This window comes from Corvus moneduloides, chromosome 10 (assembly GCF_009650955.1).
Source record: "Corvus moneduloides isolate bCorMon1 chromosome 10, bCorMon1.pri, whole genome shotgun sequence".
NCBI lineage: Eukaryota > Metazoa > Chordata > Aves > Passeriformes > Corvidae > Corvus > Corvus moneduloides.
Window position 1 is genome coordinate 1,856,063 of NC_045485.1, and position 26,637 is coordinate 1,882,699.

A 26,637-nucleotide genomic window follows, 5' to 3' on the forward strand; every position below is an offset into this window, starting at 1 on the left:
CTGCCATCTAGACTAAAAGGATGATGCTGTCCAATACCTTAGAATGGCAGTAATGACAGTGCTGCTCTTGTGCTGTGGAAACCATGTAGATTCTGTAATGTTGAAGGCCACGAGTAAACTGTAGAAGGTGTGACTGCCCATGGCAGGGGGTGGAACACAACAAGCTTGAAGTTCCTTTCCTACCCCAACCATTCTGTGATTCTATTCTACAAGAGAAAGTAAGATCACTGACATTCAACCACATTTCTCCAATTCACATTTTTATGCCTCTTATTTATTGCTTAAGCTTGGATCAGAAATGATCGGCATAAATTCCATTTTGCAGTCTTGAAGGAGTTCAGCCCGTTTGTCTCTTGGGGTTGAATGTGCAGTGCGGGTACTCTGGGCTATGCAAAGTTTGCTCTTCGTTTTGCCCGGGCGTTTCACCCGTGTTGGTGGAAGGGAATTAGGAATGAGCGCTGTGGTTAATTAGCCCTTACGTTCACCAAGCGCACCTGGTACAGCCACACTGCCCTGCCTCCCTACCCTGTGCCGTCCACTGACCTACTCCAAACCACCCGCTGTCAGAGAATTCTCTCGGGGTGGAATGCAGTGCTTCTATTTTTACAAGATGTCCTAAAACCTTTGATGAAGTAACTACGTCTCTGCGTTGGTTTTTATGGTGCTGTGAAGAAGGGTGGAGGGAAGGATTTGGGTGCCCCATTGGAAGCTGGAAATACTAAAGTAATTTTTGCGTTGCTGCCATTGTGCTACTTATGGCTCCTGCCACAACCCTATGTTACACGCGGCTATGACTAAACTCGTCCCGACGGCCGAAGCTGTTTTTAACCCTCGGGGCCGGGTCGGAACGCCGCTCCCCCCCTCGGGGCCGGGTCGGAACGCCGCTCCCCCCTCACGGCCGGGTCGGAGCGCCGCTCCCCCCCCTCGGGGCCGGGTCGGAACGCCGGTCCCCCCTCAGGGCCGGGTCGGAGCGCCGCTCCCCCCCCTCGGGGCCGGGTCGGAACGCCGCTCCCCCCTCACGGCCGGGTCGGAGCGCCGCTCCTCCCCCTCGGGGCCGGGTCGGAACGCCGCTCCCCCCTCACGGCCGGGTCGGAGCGCCGCTCCCCCCCCTCGGGGCCGGGTCGGAACGCCGGTCCCCCCTCAGGGCCGGGTCGGAGCGCCGCTCCCCCCCCTCGGGGCCGGGTCGGAACGCCGGTCCCCCCTCAGGGCCGGGTCGGAACGCCGCTCCCCCCTCAGGGCCGGGTCGGAGCGCCGCTCCCCCCTCAGGGCCGGGTCGGAACGCCGCTCCCCCCTCAGGGCCGGGTCGGAGCGCCGCTCCCCCCTCACGCCGATCGGCCCTCAACGCTCCGGGTCCAACCAGCGCTCCGGGCAGCGGGGGGGGAGAGGAGGGAGTAAGAGGGAAGAAAGGACTCCCCCTCTTCGAGCCGCGCAATGGACGCTCCCCAGCTCGCGCCCCTCCCCCTAAGCCGTCATCGCCCCGCTGGCCAATGGCAGCGCGGCGCTGCCGAGTGACGATGCCTCCCCGCCCCCGGAACTGTTTGTTCCCGCACGTGCGGTGCTCACGTGACGGGAGAGCGCGGAAGCGCGCGTCTCTATGGTTCCCGCGTGGGGCAGAACGCCCGCCCATGGGCCTTGGTTGTTTGGGCGCCGCCGGGAGGCTGGCGGACTATGAGTCTTCGTCCCTCATTACCTCACGGCCGGGAGGAGGAGGAGGAGGAGGAGGCTGCCGGGATAGCGGCGGATCTGCCCGCGGCCTCGCTCCGGTCCTCCGGCCGCCCCGGGAAGCCCCGGCCGCGGCGGGCCCTGCCCGCTCCCCCGCCCGCCGGGCCCGCTTCTCCGGGGAGCCTCGCCCAGGCCCATGGCCCCATGAGGCGGCAGAAGGCTGCGGGGCAGCAGCGGCGGCGGCGGGGCTGAGGCGGAGGAGAAGCCGGGACGGGTGCAGGAGGTGGGTGACACCCCCGGGGGGGTGAGGAAGGCAGTGGTGGAGGGGGGCGCCGTGGTCCGCCCGCCCGCCCCGGGCTGGAGGAGGCCGCAGGGGGGGTCCCGCTCCGCGGCGCCCCCTGGCGGCCCCGGTGCTGCTCGGGGCTTCGGGCCGGGGGCACGGGGGGTCCCCGGGGTCTCCCGGGCTGGACCCGGCGGGGCTGCGGGACCCCCCCGAACACCCCGCAAAGTTTGTGTGCGGGAGCCCGGGGCTCGTCCCGCCGCGGCGGTGCCCCGGTGTGCCCCCCGCCCGCCCGCGGGGCGCTCCCGGGAAGCGGGGCTGGGACCGAGTGGCCGCCTTTGTTAGGCCCCTACTGCAGAGGAGGGGAGAAGAGAGGGAAGCTCCCCTCTGCCCCTGCCACGTCTCCGATCTTGAATCAAGTGTTGTGCTTCCGAATAAATAAATAATGATTTATCCTCCTCAATGCGGCTGAGCCTTCAGTGGTAATTGGGGAAGGCTCGTAGGGCTCAGCACCCTCATAGAGCCAGAGCGGATTACTTTTAATAGGCACTGAACAATTTACATGATCGCTTTGTCAAAGTTACGCTTTTCTTTTGCCTGGTTTGGTTTCTTTTTTCTTTTTCTTCTTTTTTTAAATTTTATTACTATTGCAAAATAGAGATCAAAGAAAAAATTATCATTTTCCTTAGGTCATATAAATTGTTCCTTACGGTCTTTCTAAAACCTTCAGGTGAGGATTCCTAAGCAGAGCAAGCACTGCAGGCATGCGTGGTTTGTATTGAGAGGTGCACCTCTCAACACCACTTACAGCAGTTCTGGTTAAGTTCAGAGTCCTGTGACTCCTGCTACGACTGATGAAACTTCATGAATAAAGTTTACACTGTTTGCACGTGCAGAGGAGGGAGGCAGTTGTCACGACCTGAATGTTAGTGCGTGTCATCCCTCACCCCCCAGTACTGTGTTTGTGCTTTCAGCTTGGGAGGGTTGGAGGGCTGCTCTGGTGGTTACAGTAGTACCCTGGTACTCATGAGAGCTGAGTGTGACTTCAGTCCCCCGTGGTGTTCTCTGTGACTCATGTGCCTGTGCTTTGAGCTCCTGGTTTTCTCTCCCCTGGTGTATTCAGATCTCGTGTTGATGTTGGTGTTTAAGTTCCTACCACTGACCTGTAATCCTTGCCTATCATGTTTGTTCATCTCTGTCTGCACAGCCTTTCCTGCCTGTGTTTGTTCCTCCCCTTCTTGTGATGCATGAGCTGCTATTCTCTTCTTTGCAGGCATAACACTGTTTTGAGTTGTTGGGTTTTTTATACCATACTTGTTTCCTGCTATTGTGACTTTCCTCTGTTCAGACTGCGCTGGCTTCAGCTCTTCCTCTCATGCACGTCTTGCCTGTACCCCCTGCATGTTTATTTGGGAGCTGTATTGATTCACCCAGTCCTGGAAAGCAAATGCAGTTTCCAGTTTGTGGTGTGGAAAATAGTCTGTAGTTTAGAAAATGATGGTTTCAGTGCTTTTAGCTCCTCTTTGATCTTGCCAGTGCTAAATCAAGGGCAACACCTCTGGGAGTCCAACCCCAGAGGTGTCATTTTGGGCTGCTGTCATTCTCCTCTTGGGAGCAGGGAGGAGAAATGCACTTCTTTCCCACTGGTGCAGGCATTGACTGAGGAGGAAGGGGTGAGCTGGAAAAGTAGTGGATAGGATGTATCTGTAGTCCCAAGTCTTTTTTTTTCTGTTTTCCCACAGTTTTATTCTTTTTATGGGAAGTATAGTTATGGTTTTTTTTGCTTGAGCCACCTATTAAAGTGTTCAGTACACCTTATCAATAACTTGGAAAGTGTGATTGCATGCATGTTGTGTCCATACTCTTGCAATTTATGTGTGAAAACACCCATTCTGCTGAACTCTCTTCAGTGCTGGAGGGTTTTCTTCCTCTGTAACAGAAGCAAGGAAGCAGCTGTTGGTTTTTCACCTGTAACTCTTTGTGTAATACTTCTCCCCTCTCCCCACCCCTCCATGCCAGGGTTCTGCAGTGCTCCAGGCAGCGAGTTTTGAAGCAGGATGGGAAAAAGACGCTGTGTTCCTCCACTTGAGCCCAAGCTGGCAGCTGGCTGTTGTGGGGTGAAGAAGCCCAAATTGTCTGGGAGTGGAACGCACAGTCATGGGAATCAGACCACAACTGTACCAAGCTCCAGTTCAGGTCCTCTTCAGAACCACCAGCATACAGATGGGAATAATGGAAGGGAGAACGTATCTGACTTGACTTTGGGCCCAGGAAATTCCCCAATTACTCGAATGAATCCCACTTCAGGAGCTCTGAGCCCACTTACTCGGCCTAATGGAACTGCCAACAGCACCAAGAACCTGGTGGTGACAGCAGAGATGTGCTGCTACTGCTTTGATGTACTCTACTGTCATCTCTACGGGTTCCCTCAGCCACGGCTTCCTCGATTTACCAATGACCCCTAGTGAGTACATCCTTATGTGGGAGCAAAGCTGGAAAACAGCTTCCAGAGCTGTGGTTTGGTTGGGGAAGGGTGAAGGGTTTCCTCTGGGGAGTGGGAGAAGTGGTGTGCAGGAAGAAAGGGGGGCATTCTGCTCCTTATTTTGTCTGCCAGAAACAAAATGATGCACTGTAAGTGCACAAAAGATTAAAGTATTGTCTGTTGGTGGACATGAGTGAGCTTTAGAGAGTGTCCTTCGAGAAAGAACATGCTTAGCTCTACAGAAAGAACGAAGAGGTGTGGTGCTTCTTCAGCTCACAGTCTGGTGTGTTCCATGAGGCATTGTGTTCTTTGGGGTGGAATGCAAACCCACTTCATGGTAATGTTCTGGTGAAGTTTGCCCCCTTCTTTGTAAGTAGATTCCTCTGCAAAAAATTAACTGAGCAGTGCCACCTATAAAATTGTACTAAAAAAAAGTTAAATAACGTCATTAACTTGAAGAAGCTCCAGCTTCTAATGTGAGACACTGAGTTGGAAAAGGGAGGAGACTTCCTTCTGCAAAGCAAATGGAAAGGGAATAAAGTAAGAAGTTGAAACAAGTTTCCAGTTCATCCTGAAACAAATGCTGGGCTGGTGAGGATTGGACAAGGACACTCACAGGAGTCTTCAGCTGTCCAGTGAATGGGTTTAGCAGGGAGGGGAATCTAAAAATTACCAGTTATAGAAGATGTGTTAGGGAGATAGTGCTAGTTGAGCAATGTGCAAAGAAATCGTAGAATCATTTAGGTTGGAAAAACCTTTGAGTCCAGCCATGAACCCAGCACTGCCAAGAGAGTTAACTTTCAAGGACGATACCAAGGTTAGGAGGAAAGAAGATGTGTATGAGCAGAAGTGAGGAGAAGGATTTATGAAGCTGTTTCCTTTGGTGAGATTTAGCTGATGTTTATCTGAAGGTTGACTGTGTAGGTGTGGAAATGTTAATGTTGTTAAAATGTTGGTTGAAAGAATTATATGGGAAAGATCAGTGACAGATGGACCTTCTGACACTCCTCCAGGGGCCTCCTCCAGAACAATAGGTAAAAGAAAAAGTTGCTGGCATCCTTAATTTAAGTTAATGAATTTTAAATTGATGTAAGGAACAATGGCTTAAACAGGTCAAGGACTTCCTTTCTCTGTGTATTCAGTGACTGCCCACCTTACTGCTGTCAGGGTGGATGTAGGCTGTGCTTCCATGCAGTTATTATTCAAGCTGGATTATGGATACATGTTCTGAATGCTGCCACAGAGTAAGCTGTTTAATACTGTAAATATAAATGAATAGAGAAATGCTCTGGACTAGGATATCAAATAGTTCCAGGGACTCCCCAGGCTGAAACATTTCTGGTGTTCATACCTACACTAAGTAGGCTCTCTTTAGAACATTTTATGTTAGTCAGAGAACATTTTATGTTAGTCTGCTTATTATTTTGTCGCTTGGAATGCAAAGGGTTATTTGCTGTTGTTCTGCTAAGCCGGTAAGAGAGATGGTTTTATAGAGCTGCATTCTTTTGGTGTCAGAGGAGATTTCTGGCTGGATTTCGTTGCTTTTTCTGTAGACTAGTTTCAAAAAGGATGTCCTTTGGGGAATAGCAGCTGGTTGAATTTTATGCCCAGATTTGAAAAGTTAAAATTTGTTCATTGGTTATTTCTGTGCTCATAATTACAAGTCTTTTAGATCAGCACACCAACAAAATATAACCAGCCCTTCCCTTCTCTTCCCCTGTCAGCAAATGCTTACCTGGATTTCCCTGTGTTTCAGCATGTATGCTGTTGCTTCCAGGAAACAGTTGGAGGTACCCCAGGGAAAAGCTTGGGGTTTGCTCTCTTGGAGAGCAGCACACAAGGATGAACTGTCCCACTTGAGACAGTAATGTAATGAACTTCAAGCCAAATGTTATCAAATACAAGAGTACACAAAGTAAAAATACAGAAATAATTTGCATTGTGGCCTTTTGTGACATACTTAATGTCAGTGTAAGAGATCTTTGGACAAAACAAAGGTTTATACTGCAAGTGTCTCTGGACAAACAGAGAAGAGGCTGTTGATTGAATAGAAAGAGGCACAGCCTGTTCTTAAACTGGTTTTTAAACTGGTGCTGAACCTTAAAGATAAAAGTGGGTGTGAAGGTCAGGATTTGGCATAAACAGTGTAATAACATGCAAGTTACGGGGTGATGAATTGAAAACCACCATGAATTTCAGTTACCAGCCTGAGGGGATGTGCACATGGACAACACTCTTGATGGGAATTATGGAGCTGGCAGATACCTGTGAAGTAAGGTTCCCTTATTCCAGTGTTAGCAGTGATGGTCACAGATCAATGGAGAAATGGTGGCATTGCAAGACTTGTAGTTATGTCTGAATGAACTTGGCAAAGCAAGAAAACATCCCCTTTGCTATTCAGGTTACTCCAAGTAATTACAGTTTGGAACTTGTGCAAGTAGTTAATTGGTTACTTTTTCCACTTTTGTACTTCAGTCTGATTTTTTAATAGTAGGTATTACAAACTGGTGCTAAAACTATACCACGGAAGTTTCTAGTTGCCATGCAAGACAAATAATAAGATACTTTCATCATAAAATCTGTTCTGTAACAGGTTTTTCCCTAGTACAAGCTAAACCCTGTTTTGAACAAACTTTATTTTTCTACCTTAAAATTCCCTTTGTAGTTGCAATTGATGAAGCTAATTTTTAGTTGCTGAAATTCCCCTCTCAGCCTAAAAACCATCATCAAACACATATAAGTGGGATGTTGTGGCTGGGGAAGAAACAGTTGACATAATCTGCTGAGGATATGGCTGCAAAGTACCAGTAAATGCTCTTGGGTGAACATGGACAAAAGATTGTTGTGACTTTTCTCAGTACATCTGGGAAATAACACTTTTCAAGGAGGGGCTCTGGAACAATGGGCTTATTGTCAGCTGCACCTGCAATTTGCTGAGTGCATTTATTCTTCAGAGACAGAAACATCATCTTCTCTGCAGTGAAAATAGTTAAATTTTATCTATGTGTACAGAATCATATCTCTTTTTATGCCTCAGTTGTTCTGACCACAATGAAAAATGGTTTTAAATATGCTTTAAGGTATTTTAAAATATACAGCCTTCTGAAGCAATTATCTTCTCCCCTCTGATAATATCTCTTATATTATAGATGCGTAAAGCTGTGTTGCAGCTCAGTGGAAAGATGGGTTGTGGGATTTTTTTCCCTTTGGAAGGGGAAAGAGGCAAATTGATAATGTGAACCTGCAATTTGAATTGAAGGGGAATTTACTTAGATTTGTATTCTGTGAGTGATGTTTTTTATGTTCTTCCTTTCCTTTTCTCTTTGGGGTGAGTGTCACGTGGACTGAGCAGTACTTTCAAAATTTTATTAGATTAAAGTAAATTTCTACTGAACTTGTGACAGTAATGTTTCTCAGAGATCTCCTGTGTAAGTTTAGTATCTCTTTGTTTTGGGTTTTTTTTAAGTTTTCTAATGTATTTTCCTACACTCTTTTCTGTTTGCTCTTTCAACATATGATAGCTAGATGAAAATGTAGAGGAATGATATCCTGCAAGTGCCTTGAAGTGTTATTGGAAAACTAGAACAGAAAATCCCATGTCTTGGTCAAGCCAACCAGAAGGTTGTTGTTGGGTGTGGAAGGGTGTTTCCACTTCCTCTGTGGGCAAAGTCCTTCACATTTATCACTCAAGGGCTAATTGCTCTTTTGGCTCTTACTTATGCCATTGGTCACAGCTGGTAACTAAATCCTGAATGATGGATTTATGTTATGATGGATTTAATTCCATTGTTGCTCTGAGAAACATCACTGGGCATTGGTTTATTACTACAGTTTAAAATATGTTTAAATTATGTTCTCAATACTTAGATGTAAGAAGTTCTGTTGCTGTGTTTGAGAAACCATCCACACTCCATTCTGGTTTTGTTGTCTCAATAGAGTATCTTAGTATTTTTGGTAAGGTTTGCTGCAGAGGTACATTGCTTACAAAAGCTTCAAGAGTTTGAGGAAAGTGTCTGAGCTATGTTGTCGAATCGGTCTTGATGGTTCAAAACTCCTGTCAATGTTCTTTTAATCTCAGAAAATTATATTCTGTCATATTACTTAAAGTTCAATAGAAATCCACAGACTGATGTTTTGTATTTAGTACTCTGTACTCTGAACAAGTCACAGAATCACTCATTCTGTTTTTATAATTAGGTCAGCATTATCAGTTGCCTTACAGAATTTTGCAGATGTTCAGACATTCTTGTAGAGCTGCAACCACCACTGTCCTTTTAGTGTTTCTCTCTACATCTCTTTGCAATTTCACTCACTTCTGTAGAAGTTAATTTTTTGTATTTAATCTTCACAGTCATCTTTACCTGTTTATCTCTTCATAGAGCTCTATTATACTGAACTTGTTATTCTTTAAGGCCAAATCATGAGTTGTAGTTTAACAGCTTGAAATGAGCCTGCTGAGTTTGAGAATCTACTAGTATGCCTGTAAATTTGTGATGGTAGACAGGAAGGTGGACATCCAGGTGATGTTCGAGTAGGAACAATAGGGTTTTAGGTATGTGTTCAACAGGAGGGAATATGTGTAAATAGAAATCAAATGTAAGGTAAGCAAAAGAAATGGACATAAACTGCTTGAGCCTTAGGGATGGACCCAGAAGTCAGATCCTTGTGGAAATAACAGGGAGTAAAAAAAAAATCTGGATTTCTCTTTATTCCTTTAAAAAAAAAAAAAAAAAAAAAGGAAAAAAAAGCTTTTTTTATATGAGCTCTGCTGTAAACTAGTGGATGTTACAAAGTGAGGCCAATACTGACAGGTAATGAATCCGTGGGATCAGATAACCATATCACTCATTAGAAAGACACCACAGAGTCTGGCCAGGAAGGTATCCATGGAGGACTTCCAGAGTACTGCTGGAGAGGAGGGAATATGCTGAAAAGGTGGAGGGAAGTGTTGGGCTTTGTATGTGGGGAGTGTGGGCATGAAGTTCTGTTCTTGCTAGATAGCAGGTGAGCAAACCTGCCTGCTGGGGTTTACTGGAGGGAGAGAAAGCAAAGGCATGTGGCTCTTTTACACCTTGGTTGTCTCCCCTTAGCAACCAAATATCTGTAGAGGCTGGAGGGTTTCTTTTTTTTTACCTTTTCAGTCCACTCTTTGTGACGTGGAAGACGGGGCGAGACAAGCGGCTTCGTGGCTGCATCGGGACCTTTTCAGCCATGAATCTTCACTCAGGACTCAGGGAATATACATTAACCAGGTAACTGTCAAAAATGAAATGAATACGAAATTAGTTTGTTTACTGAAGGTCTGTAAGGATTCAAGGTTACGATGTTGGATCGTCATAGTTCAACGTAATATACTTCATAATGAAATAAACCTGAGTGTATGATAGTTACAGTGAGGTGATATATCAGGATTTAATGGAACATCTTTGCAAAAGGTGAGTTGCAGTGGACATTTTAAGGCTACTGTCAAATCTGTCTTGCATACCAACAGTTTTGACATCTGTATCATGTAATTTCTCTCCTACTGCAGTAGGCATTGGACAGCATCAGGAAGCTTGCCACTGGTATTACAGTTCATTAGATTAGGGAGAGATGCAAATCACTTTCTCTGCAATAGCAGAGAAACACGTTTCATGCAGGCATAATCAAAAGGGGGATAATTGAGCGTCTGACACTTTAATGTGGTGCTTGTATTGGGTGATGTATCTTCTCTTCCCTTTAGTGCACTTAAGGACAGCCGATTTCCCCCCCTGACCCGCGAGGAGCTGCCCAAACTCTTCTGCTCTGTCTCCCTCCTCACTAACTTTGAGGATGCCAGTGACTACCTGGACTGGGAGGTGAGAACAGGTGCATTTGGAACTCTGCATCACTCTCTCGTTCCATTCGGGTTCGGGTTAGTACATGGTGATGTATCTCCTTCATTACAGGGGTGTATGGGGTTAGAAGAGACTGGGAATAGAAGAAATGGGGCTGGAAAATTAGAAGGAAGGAAGGGGATGGCCTAGCAGTATGCTTTTGGTTGGGGGTGATCTGAATGCGAATGAAAGAAACATGAAAGTGATTCATGGACTTGGCCCAATAGGCAATGGGTGTAAATACATGTATAAAAACCTGGGAAGTATTTTGATGGTGTGGATAGAAACTGGAAATAAAAAGTAGTTAAGACCAGAGGTATGAATGGTTTTTAGGACCTTGTACATGGAATTGTATTTCATTCAAGAAGAATATATGTGTGGACTTCATAGTTGGGTAATTTTAGGCATCATTCTTGTGTGCAGAGATTTTGTCTCTCTTGCGTGACAGAAGAGATGGAAAACTGACAAGACTTACCTCAGGAGAAGTGGCAGGGACACTGGTGAGGCTTGTCTGGGAAGGGTGGCTAAGAGAGCCACTTGTGAGACTTGCCAGGCAAGAGCAGAGAGTGGGGAAGAGAATGACCTTATCCAGGCAAAAGCCAAACTGTCCGAAGAGAGAGAGAGATACACAGTGTTGTGGGAATGACAACTCAGTCATGGACTCAGTGCTAGCAAACACCTCTTATTTGGCTGTTCATTTCCATCTATAGGTTGGAATCCATGGGATCAGAATAGAGTTCATCAATGAGAAAGGTGTCAAACGCACAGCCACGTATTTACCTGAGGTTGCTAAGGAACAAGGTGGGTTTGAGATGGCAGCCAAACATGTCAACACATTGTTTCACAGAATTGGGTAACTTAAATCTACCAGTTTGGGGCTTGGAATACAATGCTGTCTTCATAGTGGTGCCATGGAACCACCAGGCTTAATCTTGACAACTGACACCTGATACAGTTGTTGCTGGGTTTTCATCTGGCCCTTTCTCATCCCATATCTTTGCACAGCTCTATCTTAGTGTCAGAATATTTTAGGGCTGAAGAAATAGAGGATCTCGAAGTATGGCTCTTCCAGCCTCATTCAGCATTGCATCTTTCCTCTTCTATGTTTCTCCCACCAACTAGGATAACTGCACGCTGCACAGCACCAACAGGAGAGTCACTTTCCTCCCCATTCTTGCTAAAGTAGCATCCTCCAGAGGAGGGCTAGAAACACAGCCCCTCTGAAGCACACTTCCCACTCAAATAGAGTAGTGGTCACCATGGTAACTGCTCAAAATATTGCCTCCTCCTTTCCTCCACCTAGCAGAGTGGAGTGGTCGCATCCTCCTGGCTCAGGGGCAAAAGACTAAGGTAGGAATTTTAACTCTGATCTCTCACATAGCAGTGCACTGTGCTGTCACTAGAGCATCAATCCCAATTTGTTTATGTAAAGAGCTAAGTATTATCTTATTTTCAAGGGAGCTAAGCGGCACATGATGAAAATTTCGGGGTCCCTGCAACAGTAGCAAGGCACAGACCTTTATAAGAAGACATGGAATGGAAAATGGAATTACTGTTTCATAGATCAGCTCCAATGAGTTTAAAGGGGTAGGCATGTGCAGATAGTGTGCATGCATCAGGCCATATATGTCCAGTTCAACACTAGGATTTCTGAAGCTCGGGGTTTCCTGTTTAGTTGTTTGTTTTTCTAGAGTTCTTTTTATGCATCTCTTGTGGTTTTGAAACATTTTTTTATTTTGAAAAATTTGCCTTGCTTCTATTTTTCAATAGACTGGGATCAGATCCAGACCATAGACTCCTTACTCAGGAAAGGTGGCTTTAAGGCTCCCATTACCAATGATTTTAGGAAAACAATTAAACTTACCAGGTAAGTAGATGTATTTGTTGTCTTTTAATTTTACTTTATAGTGGTTTCTGGGTGATTTAAAATATTTGTGCTTGATGTAAGTCTTTATGCCTCTTCCAGAGGAGATGCAGTGCGAAAGACCAAATCACAAATGCCATGTGTTAGGCATATAATGCATATGGAATTAAGCACAATGTGTTTGGTCTGTGCAGGATCGAAGTTGGCATTTTTCTAAGAGAAGTGTCACTGGTTTTAGTATTACCATCTATGTGAAAGATCAGAAACAGAACCTTTGATTTTTTCGGTATGTTTCAATGAACTTCCTTTTCTCAGTATGCTCATCTGTGAATGCTGTAGCTATTCATAGGTGACAGCTGTCTTAAAACCAAACCACACTCAAATTTGGCTGGTTTTCAGAATTTGCTTGCTTTTCTATACCCCTAGCTGTGCTATTGGTTTCTGCCCCCTTTATGTTAGTAAAAATTGGGACTTTCTGGTTTTGTATAGAAACACTAATTTATCAGGTCATTCTTTACCTCTAGAGAAATGAGGTGGGTGTGCAGGGTTTTCTTTAACAGGAGATGACAGGATGAAGGTTTTCATTAAAATATGATGTAATGTGATCTTAGTGCAACTCATAACCACTTTGTAGCTGGCTGTTGTTTAGCATGCTTTAGAAGAACTTGGAAAACTCCAGTCTCTCCAAAGGAACTTCACATTTTGTGAATTCTGATTGTACAACATGGACTAACTCATTTATAAGCTATAATAAACCTCTCTTTACCCACCTCTCAATTTTTTTCACTGCCTTTTCAAACGTGGAGATAACCACAGAAGAAAACAATAGTGAAATACTGGTTATTTAATCACTGTAGTTGAATCTTCTTCCAGCAAACTTTTCATGCCATTTTTGCCCATTGCACGTGGGTAAAAAAGAATACAAATCGATTATTTTTTTCCTGTGTGCTACTTCAGGCATCCCTTTAATTATGATCACCTTGATTAGGGCTCATCTTTTGGGACACTGGAGCTAATTCAGGCTCAATAGGTTATTCATACACGTGGGTTCCTCTTGGTCATCACTGGCTCTGAGCTAAAGGGGAGTCTGGGGTGAATGTTTTTATGTCCAGTCCCTCTGTGTTGCGTAGTCTGACGTTATTTTCCTGCCGCTGTTCCCACAGGTACCGCAGTGAGAAGGTGACAATCAGTTATGCAGAGTACATGGCCTCCCGCCAGCATTGTTTCCAGAATGGCACTCTTCATGCCCCCCCCCCTCTACAATCATTACTCCTGACACACGGCTGCATGACCAGTCCCACTCCCCAGTTGCTGCCAACGGCTATGACATCATCGGGGCAGATGCCTCCTCTTCCTGGTCCAGTTACTTCTATTACTGCACCATTTTATGATGCTAGCTTCCGTTGCCAAGTCTGCCTTCCCACTGACCTGGGGGGAGGATGAGAGCGTGACAGGACTTCAGGGGCCCAAGCCTTATCTCAGCCTTCCCTCCGAGTGGGGGTTCAGTTGGATTGGGGCTCCATGCCTACGAACTGTCGTGAGGTGCAGAAGACCTTTAGGAGTGAAAGTGCTGCTTCGGACTGATCTGTTCCTGGGTGTTACTGACACTCTGGAAACTTGAGTTGTTTGTTACGGAAACCCCCCAGATCAAGTAGGAGCATTCCCCTGGCAGCCTGGGCAACGGAGTCCAACAAAACATTTTTTAGGTTCTTTTTAATTTTTTTTTAACCTTTGGTATCTGTTGTGTACTGAGAGCTGATTGCAGTCCCCACGCATCACAGGCGGACATCATGATATTGGGGAGGGTTGAACACCTGGATAGCACCCCATCCTCATGGACAGAAAACATGTGAAAAATTAATCCATTATTTAAATAAACCCTTGAAGGCTTTAAGCTCAGATCCTTGGTAGGTTGGATTCTTGGTGATGAAGCCTGCTATGAAATGCAATGCTGTTTTGCCTGTAAGAGAGCGACATGGCACATGCTGTGTACACAGAGGAAAAGACACTCGAGTGTCCCTGGACAGTCTTTGTTACGACCAAGTTTTGTTTCCAAATATTTGTAAGAGATAGGATTAGGGCTGGGGAGGGGCTTGCAGAGCATTGACTGTAGTCGTACCAGTGAGAGTAGGTGACGGAAATTTGTTTAATTTAAGCTAACAGTCTTGGGGACCTTCCTTTTGATAGGACAGCCACTTTTGCCAGTATGACTACTGATCTTACGGGCTGTGAGTGTGTTCCAGTTTGTAGCAGGTCTATGGAATGGAGCTCTGTAGTTTTGCTGTTAAGATTAATCTTACTTGGCTTAGTCATTGTCACATCCAGGCAGTGAGTGGGGAAATTTGTGTTGCCCAAACCGCATGAAACTCATGTGCATTCTGTATTTTTTCTCCTGTGGTTGATGATCACAAGAAATTCTCTTTTCTAAAAGGAAGTTATCAGTTGTTATTCTGCTGCATCATTGAGGGATGTCATAAACTCTAAATTATGACACTCTGCCAATGAGATAACTGGACTTCAGAATATAATTTGAGGTGGGTTTGGTTGGTTGGTTTTCCAAATTTCTGGAGAGTCAGTAATGATCAGGGAAGAAAATACAAGTGCATAGCAGAGTCATGGCTGTTTGGTTGCATAGCTCTTTAGAAACTGCTTGTGTGTTGTAATTGGCTGGTGTTTGAAGCCTGAAATTATGCCTTGGTATGGCAGGGAATAGGGCTGGTAGGAAGCTGAGAACTGCAGGGTGCTGTTCCTGGTCCTAAGGAAGAAAGGCACAATTTGTGCCATTTTGCTTCATGTTGGTGAAATGTTCTGCTGGAGGAGAGAGATGTGAGGGAGATTCCTCTGGATAACGGTGCAATATTGACCCAGCTTTCCTTCCGTATTGGGTCATTCTTACAAATTGCCACTTTTCCCTTGTGATATTGTTGAAAAGCAATTGAAGATGAAAGGATTGTTTCATGACTTCCTGCTGCTGAGAATAAATGAGTCTCGTTACAAACCACTCCAGTTTGTAATTACTCTCCCAGGTGCCATGTAGTGATGGGGGAGGGTGGGGTCAGCTCCAGGCATACCACTCACGTTTCAGCTGTCAAACAGTATGATACATAGGGCTACACTCATTACTGTTCAAGTGTTCTATGTTAGAATTTAATTTCTAAAAGGTTTAAAAAAAGGCAAAAAAATGGTGCTAAAACTTCACCCCTGAGCACGCTCAGTGAGACTGGTCATGCAGGCATACAGTGCCAGGCTTTTCAACTATACTGTTTCTTTTTCAGATGTTTGCCCTGTTCTGTGTCTTCAACAGTGTATAGTGTTTTCCTGATTTCAGTTTCTTTGACTAGGGGATGACTAAAGGGTGGGGTGGGGAGGGTTAGTTGTCATTTTTTTAAAGAACAGAATTTTAGGATTGAGTAACTTGGTTGGTTTAAGCCTGAAGTGGGACAGATGGTTTGGGACTGGGGAAGTCTTATCCTCTCCCACTTCTATTTCCCCACTCAGTCTGTTAAAAAAAAAAAAAAACAACAACGAAACATAAATGCCTCTAAATATGTACTGTGTTCTTGTCTTGTTGCAGTGAGAAGAGAACCTGGCAGATCAGAAACACTGGTCTGCTGCCTAAGGAACAGGCCCTCTCAGCTTTAGTCCCATAAGGGTCCAGCTATAAAATCAGTTGAAAACTGTGTCAATAGCTAAGTCAGCTCAGAGAAATGTATGACAAGGACAGGTGGTCTCAGGAAATAATCCCGTTTCTAGATCATTACATGGCAGCTATGCATAAGGATGAAAGAGGTGAACTAGGAACAAATTGTAGTTTGAATTCCCTCAAGATGGAGACAACCAAAATCAGTGGCCAATTGATCTGAAATTTTCTCCGTGGTTGCTTGGCTGGGACAGCTGGTTAGAACTACTCCTCAAAACAACTGTTACCTGGTTTGATGTGGATTAGCTCATCCTTAGAAGCAAGTGCCTTTTGGTCTAGAAGGGCTTATTCTCATGACAACCACAACTGATAAATAATCTCACTGCAATGATGAAATGTCTTTGTTTTACAGTAACTACAGGAGAATGTCTTTGATCACTGGAGTCTGTCAGTGTTGAAATGTTTCCACTGTGAGGTTCTTAATTTTTTTTTTTTCATGTTGTTCAACAGTCAATCTCAACTGAAGCCATTTCAGTTTGGGAATGTTATATGGTCAAAATATCACATATCTACAATTTATCAGAACAAAAAAAAAATCTGTAAGGAAATCTAAGAGTTCATTTTAACCTTTGCACAGAATAATTTGTTTTCATAGTACATTAACAAACCTCTGCAGTCTTCACTGACTATTAGTGCTGTTTTCTGTTTGTATTCAGAAACTACATGTTGTTTTGTTGGGGGTTTTTTTGGTTAATTTATTTCCTTAAAGCAGGAGACCTCTTTTGACCTACAGTGCAGAGACGTCAGACCAATTCTTTATATTACACTTGGTTGCCTCCTACCTATATAATAATTTCTGAGTGTAAATAATTGAACTCTATCCTCTAATGAAGTATTGTAGAGAATAAATCATAATGGATAAAGATTATTTGTACTGTCCTCTTTATATGAGTTCTCACAGTCTCTGTGGGGGATAAGATGAAATTGTTCTCATCTAGAAAGACAAACAATATATTACAGGTATGAGTAGCAAACCTGTAAATTATACCACATATTCAAAACCAGGAAGGTTGCCAGAGTGGGATGACAGCTGTCTGGTAAAACACCAATAATCAAACGGGCTCACTGTAAGAAAGCAAGGAAAAATAGGAGGAAAATTAAAACCAAATATTAAATATATTTCATTAATAATGGCATAGTAGTGTCTTTGTATCCTTAAATAATGTTTGCTTGACAGTAACTTTCTATCAGTTGCCATGATGGTGGAATGTATAAAGCACATACATACAGAGTACTGTAAATCTTTCTGAAACTCAAAATTGTTCTTTTGTGGTTTTGTCTTCCAAAATGAACTGAGAACAAATTGTCTATACTTTAGGGCTATAGTCCTCAGGTGATGTAAAAATCTTATTTCAGTGGAATAAAACACCCATCTTTCAAGATTCTTACTATTTTAACATTTGCTTTGAGACAGGACAGGATTAACTGAATTGTAGGATAGTTTTGAATTATATCTCTGGTTTACATGGTTTTTTCCATACATTTTCAGATAATTGTTAACTTTCTGTCTATGGCAGCTGTATAGTTAGAGATGCTACATTTTCTGCTTGTGGCTCTTGGGAAGGGCAACCCTGGATGTCAATACACAGTCCTAAGACCAAAAAAAACACCAACCAAACCAAGGGGGAGGGTAGTTTTGACTTAAATGTGCCTGAGCAGCTCATTTATCTCAGTGCAACTCCAAAGCAAAAACCTATTTTCAGGTGCTGGTACTAGGAAGGCTAGAAAGTCAATCCCTTAGGCAACGTGAGGCAGATGCTGTGACTAACAGGATTTCCAGGTGAATTCCAGTTGAATTTCCTTGTGAATTCTGAAGTTGCTCATATCCCTACCATCCACTGCTGTCATGTGCCCAGGGGAGTTATCAAGTATATTCTCTCAGTTTTGTTGGCAGGAATACAGTGACTTAATTTATGTATTTTAGTGTCATATGCTTTTCCTTACTTGATTTTTTTGGTTTCCTATTGAATCAGTCAGACATAAAATCTTTCATCAGAAGTTCTTCCATGCATGTTGCATTCCGTGACTGCAGGAACACTCAGCAGCTCACAGGGAGGATGAGGCCAGGTAGAAGGGTGTACATATGACTACTGCACACTGAAATAGTCAATCCAGGCTAAATATAAAGCAGGATAATTCTCCTGGAAACAGTTTCTTTTGTTGTTACTTCTGTTTGAAATAAGAAACAAAATGAATTAGTCATTTAGCACTCGCCTCCTTCTAGAACAAAATTACAGAAAAATTAGCAGAAACTTCTAGAGGATAGTTCAAAGGAAGAATACTTCAGCATTTTTTTAACACAGAAAAGAAATCTGTTTCATCTGTGATTGAGAAATGCCATTTTTATCTTGAAGATAAAAATGAAAATCAGAACACTTTCCTATGCAACTCAATAAATTAATATGTATACTGATAGTACATGGAACAGTATGGTAGGAGAGTTCCTAGGATGGTTTTGCCACAGGCTGGGAAAAGATGACTTGTGAATATGTTTGATGATCACTCACAAAACACAGCAAGCACAGAAGAGTATTGTTACCACATTCTTTAAAACAAGTATATAATTCTACAAATTGAACAACATCCATATTATTGAACTGTTATTTTTTCTATGGTCAGCTAGACTGCTCTTATAATCAGATTAATTCTGTCATAAATTATGTATTATACAACCAGTTGATAATGTCATATATGTATTTAAAAACTGAATAGATCATGCAGCTTTGCATTCAGAGTCCTACTATGACTTTATTACTGGATATTAATATAACTTTACTTTGCTCATACATGTTCATTCATTATAGTTTTGGATATATAATTTTAAATGGAGTAAAAATAAAGGTAAAATGCTGTGAAAACCTAAACCTGAAGAGTTATACTTCAAGTACACAGATGAAAATCATGCCTGTCTTGTGCAATGCTGGCTACTGTGGCACATGGTGCTCTCGGTGGGTGGTTATCTCCACAAAGATCTACTCCTATCACACTGGCACTCCACAGAAAAGGCACAATTACTGTCAGAAAGCCTAAAAAACTCCTAGGAAAATCAAATTTATTCTGCTGATGAATTAGAAGGAAAGCATATGACAAAATAGGTTTATGCTAATAATAATTATCCTTGCTAGTTGTTCCTACATTTGATTACATGGAGATAGTTAGCTGAGCATTTTGTAAGGTCTGTGTAGGTGCAGGTAGTTGGTACAGGATCTGTGTTTAAACTGTGGCAACATAGGAATTACTATGATAGGTCTGTCTAACAATCTGCTACTCAGTACCATGTCTCCAGCAAGGATCAAAGCTTTTTGCCCTGGAATATAGAATATTAGAGACTTTGTTCATTATAAATTACATTTGGCCAAGTATTCTTTTTTTTTTTCAGTCAGTTTATTTTAGGATGTCACCAGTAAAGCTGTCTAAAAGTTCCTATAGTCATTCACTTTATTTTAATCAAGCTCACCTCACTTTTCTAAGCATATTTTGTTGATAAATGCCAGAACAGTCATTATTAGTGAGGAAGAAGCCAGTGCATTTTAAAAATAACAAAAGGTCAGGTATTCTGCTATGTTTTGTTTGTTGCAGCAGCTGAACAATATTTACTGTGGGGCTTATAAGTTTATTTTTTTTAATATTTTTTTAAATGGGGGGCAGGGGGGAGGGGCAGAGCAGCTTCCATTCAGGAATGTTTTTATTTTGCTCTTAACCAAACACATCAGTGATAATAAACTTAATCTTTCATGATAGCCTCTTTAACTGTACCTATAAAGTCTTGGTTTTATATACTTAAGTAGAATGGATCCTTGGGGGAAAACAAAAAGGGAAATTAATAACTGAAACCTCTGTGAGCTACCTATTGCTCTGAGAATCATGACATTCTGAGTTGACGGATTATTTGAGAAACCATCAGGATTCCAAGTGATTTTAAATGCTTCTCTCCTCAATCTGGCATGCATTTCCTTGTTTTCTTGTAAGCCTAATTGAAATTGTTTAATTTGCCAGATGTTCCCCAAGATATTTCCATTCCATCTTCCTGAATGTCTTTCTGCTTGTATCACTTAGCAAATTACTTTCCAATCAGTTTCTCTGCTATGTTCATTATCCAGATAACAAATATTAAAAATCTATTATTTGATCTCTTCACATTCTTCTAGATTATTTTTAATTTATTCCTTTTCCCAGCATGCAGGAAACCATTCACCTAGGCACGGATACAAGTTTATGAGAACAGGAGTGGTTTCATAATAAATCCTTCAACAGTCTATTTTTGTCTTTCTTTAAGGGTGCAGGATGACATAGTAAGGGCTGATAAGATGATTACTTTAAGGGTCTTAGGCTGGTTAGGCACTTACATGTGAGCTCTCTAGGGAAAACACTGCTCCGTAAGTTATTTTGCTGGCAGTGTTGGGAGAACTAACTTCATTTTCAGCCTGGCTATGACTTTTAGGGGTCTGTAGATTATTTCTGGATAGTCTGAAAATTAACCTTCCTTATGAAGTGTGTTATTTATGATATCAATACTCCTTCCTTACAGTCCGAGGTCTATTAATCACAGTGAGCTAGACAGAAATTCTGGCACAGTCACAGTTTTCCTGAGGTTGGGGTTTGCTGTCTAGCTGGAGGATGTTCTGGTAACAAAATGGAGCTGGTTGTAGCTGCCACTGGTGTGAAGATGCATCTGATGCCTCAGAACTCTCAGGTGCTCCTGGGCAAACAGCTGCTGCTGTGCAGTCTGGTGAGGGACACCAGCGCAGTTTTGAGCTCTTTGGTTATTTCCTAAGGGACAAAGCAGAAGAAAAGTTTGCTCGTGTGAAGGACGAGTACTGTTTCCCTCAGTGTTCCCACACTCCAGCTCTCGGGCCCTGGTTCGTGCCTTGTAAGGCTTTGGGTTCATGATCATAGAATGGATTAGGATGGAAAAGACCTCTGAGATCATCGAGTCCAACCTCTGAGTGAAAACCACCCTGCCAACTAGACCATGGCACTGAGTGCCACCTTCAATCTTTCCTTAAACACCTCCAGGGGACGGTGACTCCACCACGTCCCTGGGCAGCCCACTCCAATGTCTAATCACCCTCTCTGTGAAGAAATTCTTCGCGATGTTCAGTTAACCCTCCCCTGTCGCATCTTAATACCGTGTCCTCTCGTCCTGTCGCTTGTTGCCTGCGAGAAGAGGCCGCCCCCCAGGCTACACCCTCCTGTTAGGGACTTGCAGAGTCTTGGTCTGCCACAGCTATTTGCCCTCTGTTCATACATACATACATACATACATTCAGCACCCCACTGCTTTCCCTCTCTAAAAGGAGCTAATTGCTAAGCGAGTTTAAACACACCTCTAAGGGCTGTTTTGTTGCGAGAACACTCAGACTCCCTACTCCCGCTGTTTACTCTCAGTGCCCCACAGCAGCAACCGAGCTCTTTTATACTCAGCAATGCCCAGGACAGAATCGGCCGCCGGTCCTTCGGAGAGAGGCAGAAGCAGCCGCGCCCCCAGCCCTCAGCCGGGGCAGGGCCGTCCCCGCCCTGAGGCCCGCCCGCCCTCCCGCTGAGGCGGGGCCGCCCTTTCCGCCGCGGCTTTCCGGTGATGGCGGCGGGCGGCAGCGACCCGCGGACGGCAGATGTGGAGGAGGACGCCTCGCAGCTCGTCTTCCCCAAAGGTGCGAGCGGGACTGACGAGGGGCCGGCGGTCGGGTGGTGGCTGGAGGCCGGCAGCGGCCGCCTGTGAGGGTACGGAGCCTCGCCGAGCGGCTCCGTGGACCGGAGCGCTGCTCAAGCCCCGGCCCCTCCACCAGTTACTAAGCTGGAGTGTTAAAAAGCAGGATAATAAATGATTTGTATATCTTTAAGGACCTCATGATTGCTAAGATATGGCAGTTCTTATGCAGGCCGCTACGTGAGCGTACGGTATTAAAAAAAAAAAAAAAAGAAAATCTTGTCAGGTTATAGTGAAAACATTATTGGGTTTTGATAAAAGCTTTACTTTTTCAGTCATGTTTTTTGACACATGAGTTCTTCCCTATGAGGGTGGGGAGGCCCTGGCACAATTGCCCCGAGAAAGCTGTGGCTGCCCCATCCCTGGCAGTGTCCAAGGCCAGGTTGGACAGGGCTTGGAGCAGCCTGGGCTAGTGGGAGGTGTCCCTGCCCATGGCAGGGGCTGGGATGGGATGGGCTTTAAGGTCCCTTCTAACCTCAGCTGTTCTAGAAATCTGTGAATACTGCTGCAGTTAAGAAACCAGCTGTCCAGATCGAGAGTTTGTAACTATGGACATTTACCATCTGTGGAATTTTTTTTAGTCCAGAAAATTAATACAGTAGAAATTCTAGAAATGTGTCTACACCTCAGAGCCACCCTGAAAAAAAAAAAAAGGGGGGGGGGGGGATGGACACTGTGCTGCATTGCTGCATTTTTCAGTTATGAACAATAGGGAAGTTCTGAAAGACTAATTTTTGTATTTCTTGTGCTAAAATCTCATGTTTAGCCCAAGCTAATTTACTGCTCAATGCAAAATAAGAGTTGCCAGCTCCTTTCTAGCAGTCCCTGTATCTGCTTGTATAAAACAGTGCTGTCAGGCACTCTGGGGTGCAGCCTCTGACTGTTGCTTTGACAGCTCATACTGCTGATTTTGAAAGACCTTGTTATTGGAATACATATAGTGGTTATGGTGATGATGAATGAATTCAAAGTTGGCTAAAAGGGGGGGGGCGGAATTTGTTAAGATTGGTTAAATTTTTTGGTTTTCCTGATAATAAAATTTCAGTAGGTCTATTAACTTTTCAAGTAAATGAAGCCTTTTTTAAAACATTCAACAGCATTCATATTTACTTCAAGAGCTCAGAGACTCCTGAAGACTGTGGCATCACTTCTGAATTTTGTGGAGTTTTAGAGTTTTAAATATTTTTTTCTATAGCAAGTCATGCTTTACTTCTGCCAAAATTGGATGAAGAAAACATACTGCACAAATATGGAAAAATCTGAATGTTAGGGCTGCAAGTGTAAAATACATGGTCAAAAAGACCAACACCTTGGATTGTCACTCGAAGTGTCATTTTTATCAGCATTTTCAGTATGAAATGCTTCCCAGTCATTGGTGAAAGGGCTCACACAACTGCCACGAAACACATTTTCACTTGTTACCCAGAGCTAAATTACACACAAAACTTGTGTAACTCCCCTTTTCAAACACACTTCACCTTTTTTTATGCTGGTGTTCTCTCATTTGACTGCAGAATTTGAAACTGCAGAAACTCTTCTGAATTCCGAGGTGCATATGCTGCTTGAGCATCGCAAGCAGCAGAACGAGAGCGCAGAGGATGAGCAGGAGCTGTCAGAAGTGTTCATGAAAACCTTGAACTACACAGCACGCTTCAGCCGCTTCAAAAACCGCGAAACCATCGCCAGCGTGCGCAGGTGAGTTGGAAAGTCAGGGTGTAGCCCTGTATTAGAGAATTGGATCTGCAATATTGATGCTGCTTGATGAAAGTACATTTTAGTGGTGTTGAATGATTTGTTCTTTAATTCTGAATTTTGTCTTTCTAACGAGGCAAGAAGTTCTTGATGGAGGGTTATACTTTGTCCAGGTCAAGGCTTCTGAACTGCTTTGTTTGCAGTATTTCAATGACAGCTGATTGCATTAAATGGGAGGATTTTCTAGACTTTGCAGAATAATCCAGGGGAACTGGAGTTAGCAGATAGGATTTTATTTTTTCCTCTATGCATTTATATAATGAGTCTTTTCTCCTGGAAAAAATTACTTCAGTGCCAAAAGCAGTGTGCAAAAAGAGAAACATTTGCCTCAGTTTAAGCCCCTTTACATTTCTATCTTGTAATTTCATCAAATTCTTGTCTTTCCTTACAGTTTACTACTCCAGAAGAAGCTCCATAAGTTTGAATTGGCATGTTTGGCTAACTTGTGTCCTGAGACAGCTGAGGAAGCAAAAGCTCTGATTCCTAGGTAAGCACTTACATACTGTACAAAGACTGCTGTATACTTCCTGTGACCTAAAGCCAGCCGTGCCCACGTGCCCTCTCTTCAATCTAACTCCATTGATGGAAGAATATTTGGTCTTGGTCTTTCTTCCCCTACCCACTGATCTGACAGCAACACACTATTTGTACATGTCCCTAATGCACTTCTGAGAACTTCTACTGGATCAAGTGTAAACCTCTTCAACTGGGGTTCTTAGCTGGCTGTATTTATGTTCCTTGGAGATTTTTTCTGTTGGAGCAAATGAACTGTTTTGTGGATAATGCAGGGGGGAGCAGTAGCTTCTTCATGTCTTGATTGGTTACCTCATGGCCTGAGGTAGAGAAGGGAATGAAACATTCATCTGAATTACAGTTTCTTCCTTATTTGTCATTATATAAAAGAGAAGGCTTTGGGATGACCTAATTGCGGTCTCCCAGTATCTGGAAAGAGCCTACAGGAAAGATGGAGAGAGACTTTTTACAAGAGCAGTGACACGATGAGGGAATGGCTTCAAACTGAGAGTAGATTTAGACTGGATACTAGGAAGAAATTCTTCCCTGTGAAGGTGGTGCAGCCCTGGCACAGGTTGCCCAGAGAAGCTGTGGCTGCCCCATCCCTGCAAGTGTTCTAGGCCAGGTTGGATGAGGCTCTGAGGAACCTGGTCTAGTGCAAGGTGTCCCTGCCCATGGCAAGGGGTGGGAATGAGATGATCTTCAAGGTTCCTTCCAACCCAAACCATTCTATGATTTTATGTTAAGATTTCATAGCAAGAATGGACTGGCTTATGAGCATGCATCTACATGACTTCATTTAGAGGTCTGCTTAAACCTGCACCTGCCTTGCCTTTTTTGAAAGCACATTTTGACATTACTCAGGAGAAGGTTCTGGGAAGAACAGAGTTTTGTCACACAAAGAAGCAGCGCTGCATAGGGATTAGAGTGCTCTTCGTACAGTGATGTTACAGGTGGTTCCTGGTGGTTACACACAGGTGGGTGACAGTGTGTTGAGACTGACAGGACGGAGTTATGACTGAAATGAATCAATGGGGAGAGGTTATTTCTGAAACCTTTAATGTCTCCTTACTGTTCTTATCTTGCAGCCTGGAGGGCCGGTTTGAAGATGAAGAATTACAACAGATTCTCGATGACATTCAGACTAAACGCAGCTTCCAGTATTAAGGTTAACCCTCAGCCCCTTTATCTGAGCAGAAAAACCTGAGGACTTGGGCTGTTTCTCAGCCCTTTGGATCAGTCCAGCTCCTGGCTGAGTGAGGGTGGTTGTGGATGCAGGGTACTCCAGTGCTGTGTTGCCACAGGTGCATGCAGACTGGAGATCAGCACCATCCTTTTGGTTTGTTCCATGTGTATGTTGGCAAGGACCCCCTGTATTGTGAGAGCAAAGAACCTGAAAGGCCTTTTCCCAGAGGCTGAAGTATTTGTTTCTTCCCTAATCCCTCTCCACAGTTTGTAAATTTTCAACGTTTTTGGTTTTTAGCAGAAATATAGATGTGATTTCGTGGTTTTTAGGAACTTCTAAAGGATGGGGAAACTTGTTCTTGGTTCTCAGAAGGTTCAGTGATTGGCAGCATCCATTTTTGTGGGTTTTTTGTTTCTTTGTTTTATTGTTTGATCGGGACAGCGAACTTTTACAGCTTCAATATTTTTCTATTATTGTTTAGTGTAAATTAAAAAATATTTTTAATTAAAGTTGTGTGTTTTATAAACATTAGGTACATATTATGATTTTGTTAATGAGGACCTTTTTAATAAATAGATCCTGGAGATCTGGGGACTCCAAGAGTGTAATAACCCAAGTGCAGTTTAGGACAGATCAGAGGTGTTACTGTGATCACAGTGAGAAAACGTTGGGGCAGCATCTCCCTCTCTGCTCCCCTGCTCTGTGCCAAGTGATTGCAGACACCCAATAGGTATCCTGTTACAGAAAAGAAAAAGGTGAAGAAACCCAGTAATTTTGGTGTTAACACAGCCAGGTACCCAACCCTGGAGGGATGGACTCTTTAAGTAGGTTGCTAACTGCCCTAATTCTGAGATGAAACCAAACATAAATAATGTGACACAGTGCAGGGGTGGCTTCTGGTCCAGCCTGTGGGAGTCACACATCCAGTGTTATCACAGCTCAGCAGCTGGGAGATTCACAAATTGTTAGCTTTTAGTTGAAAGGAATGTTCTTTTGGTTAGGATAAACTTCTTAAACCAGCCCTTTCAAGTCTTGTAATTTTACCACCACACCTGAAAAGAAGGACAATTTTGCAGGAAAGAACATTGGGACAAAGAGGCAGACAGATGTGTTAAGACACTACTTGTGATGATAAGCAATAATCTCACTGATCTTGCAAAAGGAAGAGAAATATTATTTCAGGTCTTACCAGAAATGTAATGTTGCTCCTGTGCTGTACTGGTGTGTGGTAACTGCTTGGGCTCACCTCAGCTGGAGCACATTACCTCAAACAGCGTTTGTGTGTGTGCTGGGGTGGCAGTGGCTCCTGCACGCCTATAAACCAGACATGCATCTGTAACCAACCACAGGAACTTTAACAGGGTCAGAATAATTATAACCAAAGAAGGAAAAAACAAGGTCGTGAATCTTTATTTTAAGCTTAGTGTCCCCTTTTGATACAGCATCTGATTCCCAGTAGCTGCTCCTGTTGAACCTGGTTTGCTCTGTAAAACGTTTCTGTTCAAGCAGCTGTAAGACATTTTCATCTAAACACACAGACTCTTAGGTCTTAATCACAACTAATTCAGGGGAGAAAAGCCATTCTGCACCTCTTTATCTACACTCCCACAGTACTACTTGATGACGCCTTTGTAAG

The 26,637-nt window shown here is 43.7% G+C and overlaps 2 protein-coding genes and 1 long non-coding RNA gene across 3 annotated transcripts; 2 read left to right on the plus strand and 1 right to left on the minus strand.

Moving 5' to 3' along the window:
• Positions 1-1,723: 1,723 nt before the first annotated feature.
• On the plus strand, positions 1,724-13,518 carry AMMECR1L (AMMECR1 like). The gene is given in 8 exon segments (XM_032120015.1): positions 1,724-1,945; positions 3,962-4,406; positions 9,566-9,676; positions 10,147-10,261; positions 10,990-11,080; positions 12,050-12,146; positions 13,307-13,391; positions 13,393-13,518. Coding segments are annotated over 7 exon segments (933 nt in total). The 5' UTR covers positions 1,724-1,945; positions 3,962-3,999; the 3' UTR covers positions 13,420-13,518.
• A 1,506-nt stretch (positions 13,519-15,024) lies between these two features.
• LOC116448947 lies at positions 15,025-21,366 on the minus strand. The gene is made up of 2 exons (XR_004242168.1): positions 21,171-21,366; positions 15,025-20,613 (listed from the first exon to the last, which is right to left on the minus strand). It is a non-coding gene; the product is annotated as an uncharacterized LOC116448947 (long non-coding RNA).
• Positions 21,367-21,384: 18 nt separating this feature from the next.
• Positions 21,385-25,529, plus strand: POLR2D (RNA polymerase II subunit D). Its single transcript, XM_032120016.1, has 4 exons — positions 21,385-21,494; positions 23,065-23,245; positions 23,694-23,789; positions 24,904-25,529. The coding sequence occupies exons 1-4, from the start codon at positions 21,422-21,424 to the stop codon at positions 24,980-24,982; spliced, it is 429 nt and encodes a 142-aa protein (XP_031975907.1). The 5' UTR covers positions 21,385-21,421; the 3' UTR covers positions 24,983-25,529.
• Positions 25,530-26,637: the final 1,108 nt, after the last annotated feature.

Bases quoted from the DNA above. Each gene is read 5' to 3' on its own strand.
- POLR2D (XM_032120016.1), top strand. From the start codon at position 21,422: ATGGCGGCGGGCGGCAGCGACCCGCGGACGGCAGATGTGGAGGAGGAC. The intron at 21,495-23,064 runs GTGCGAGCGGGA...ATTTGACTGCAG, and splicing joins GCAGCTCGTCTTCCCCAAAG to AATTTGAAACTGCAGAAACT. The intron at 23,246-23,693 runs GTGAGTTGGAAA...CTTTCCTTACAG, and splicing joins ACCATCGCCAGCGTGCGCAG to TTTACTACTCCAGAAGAAGC.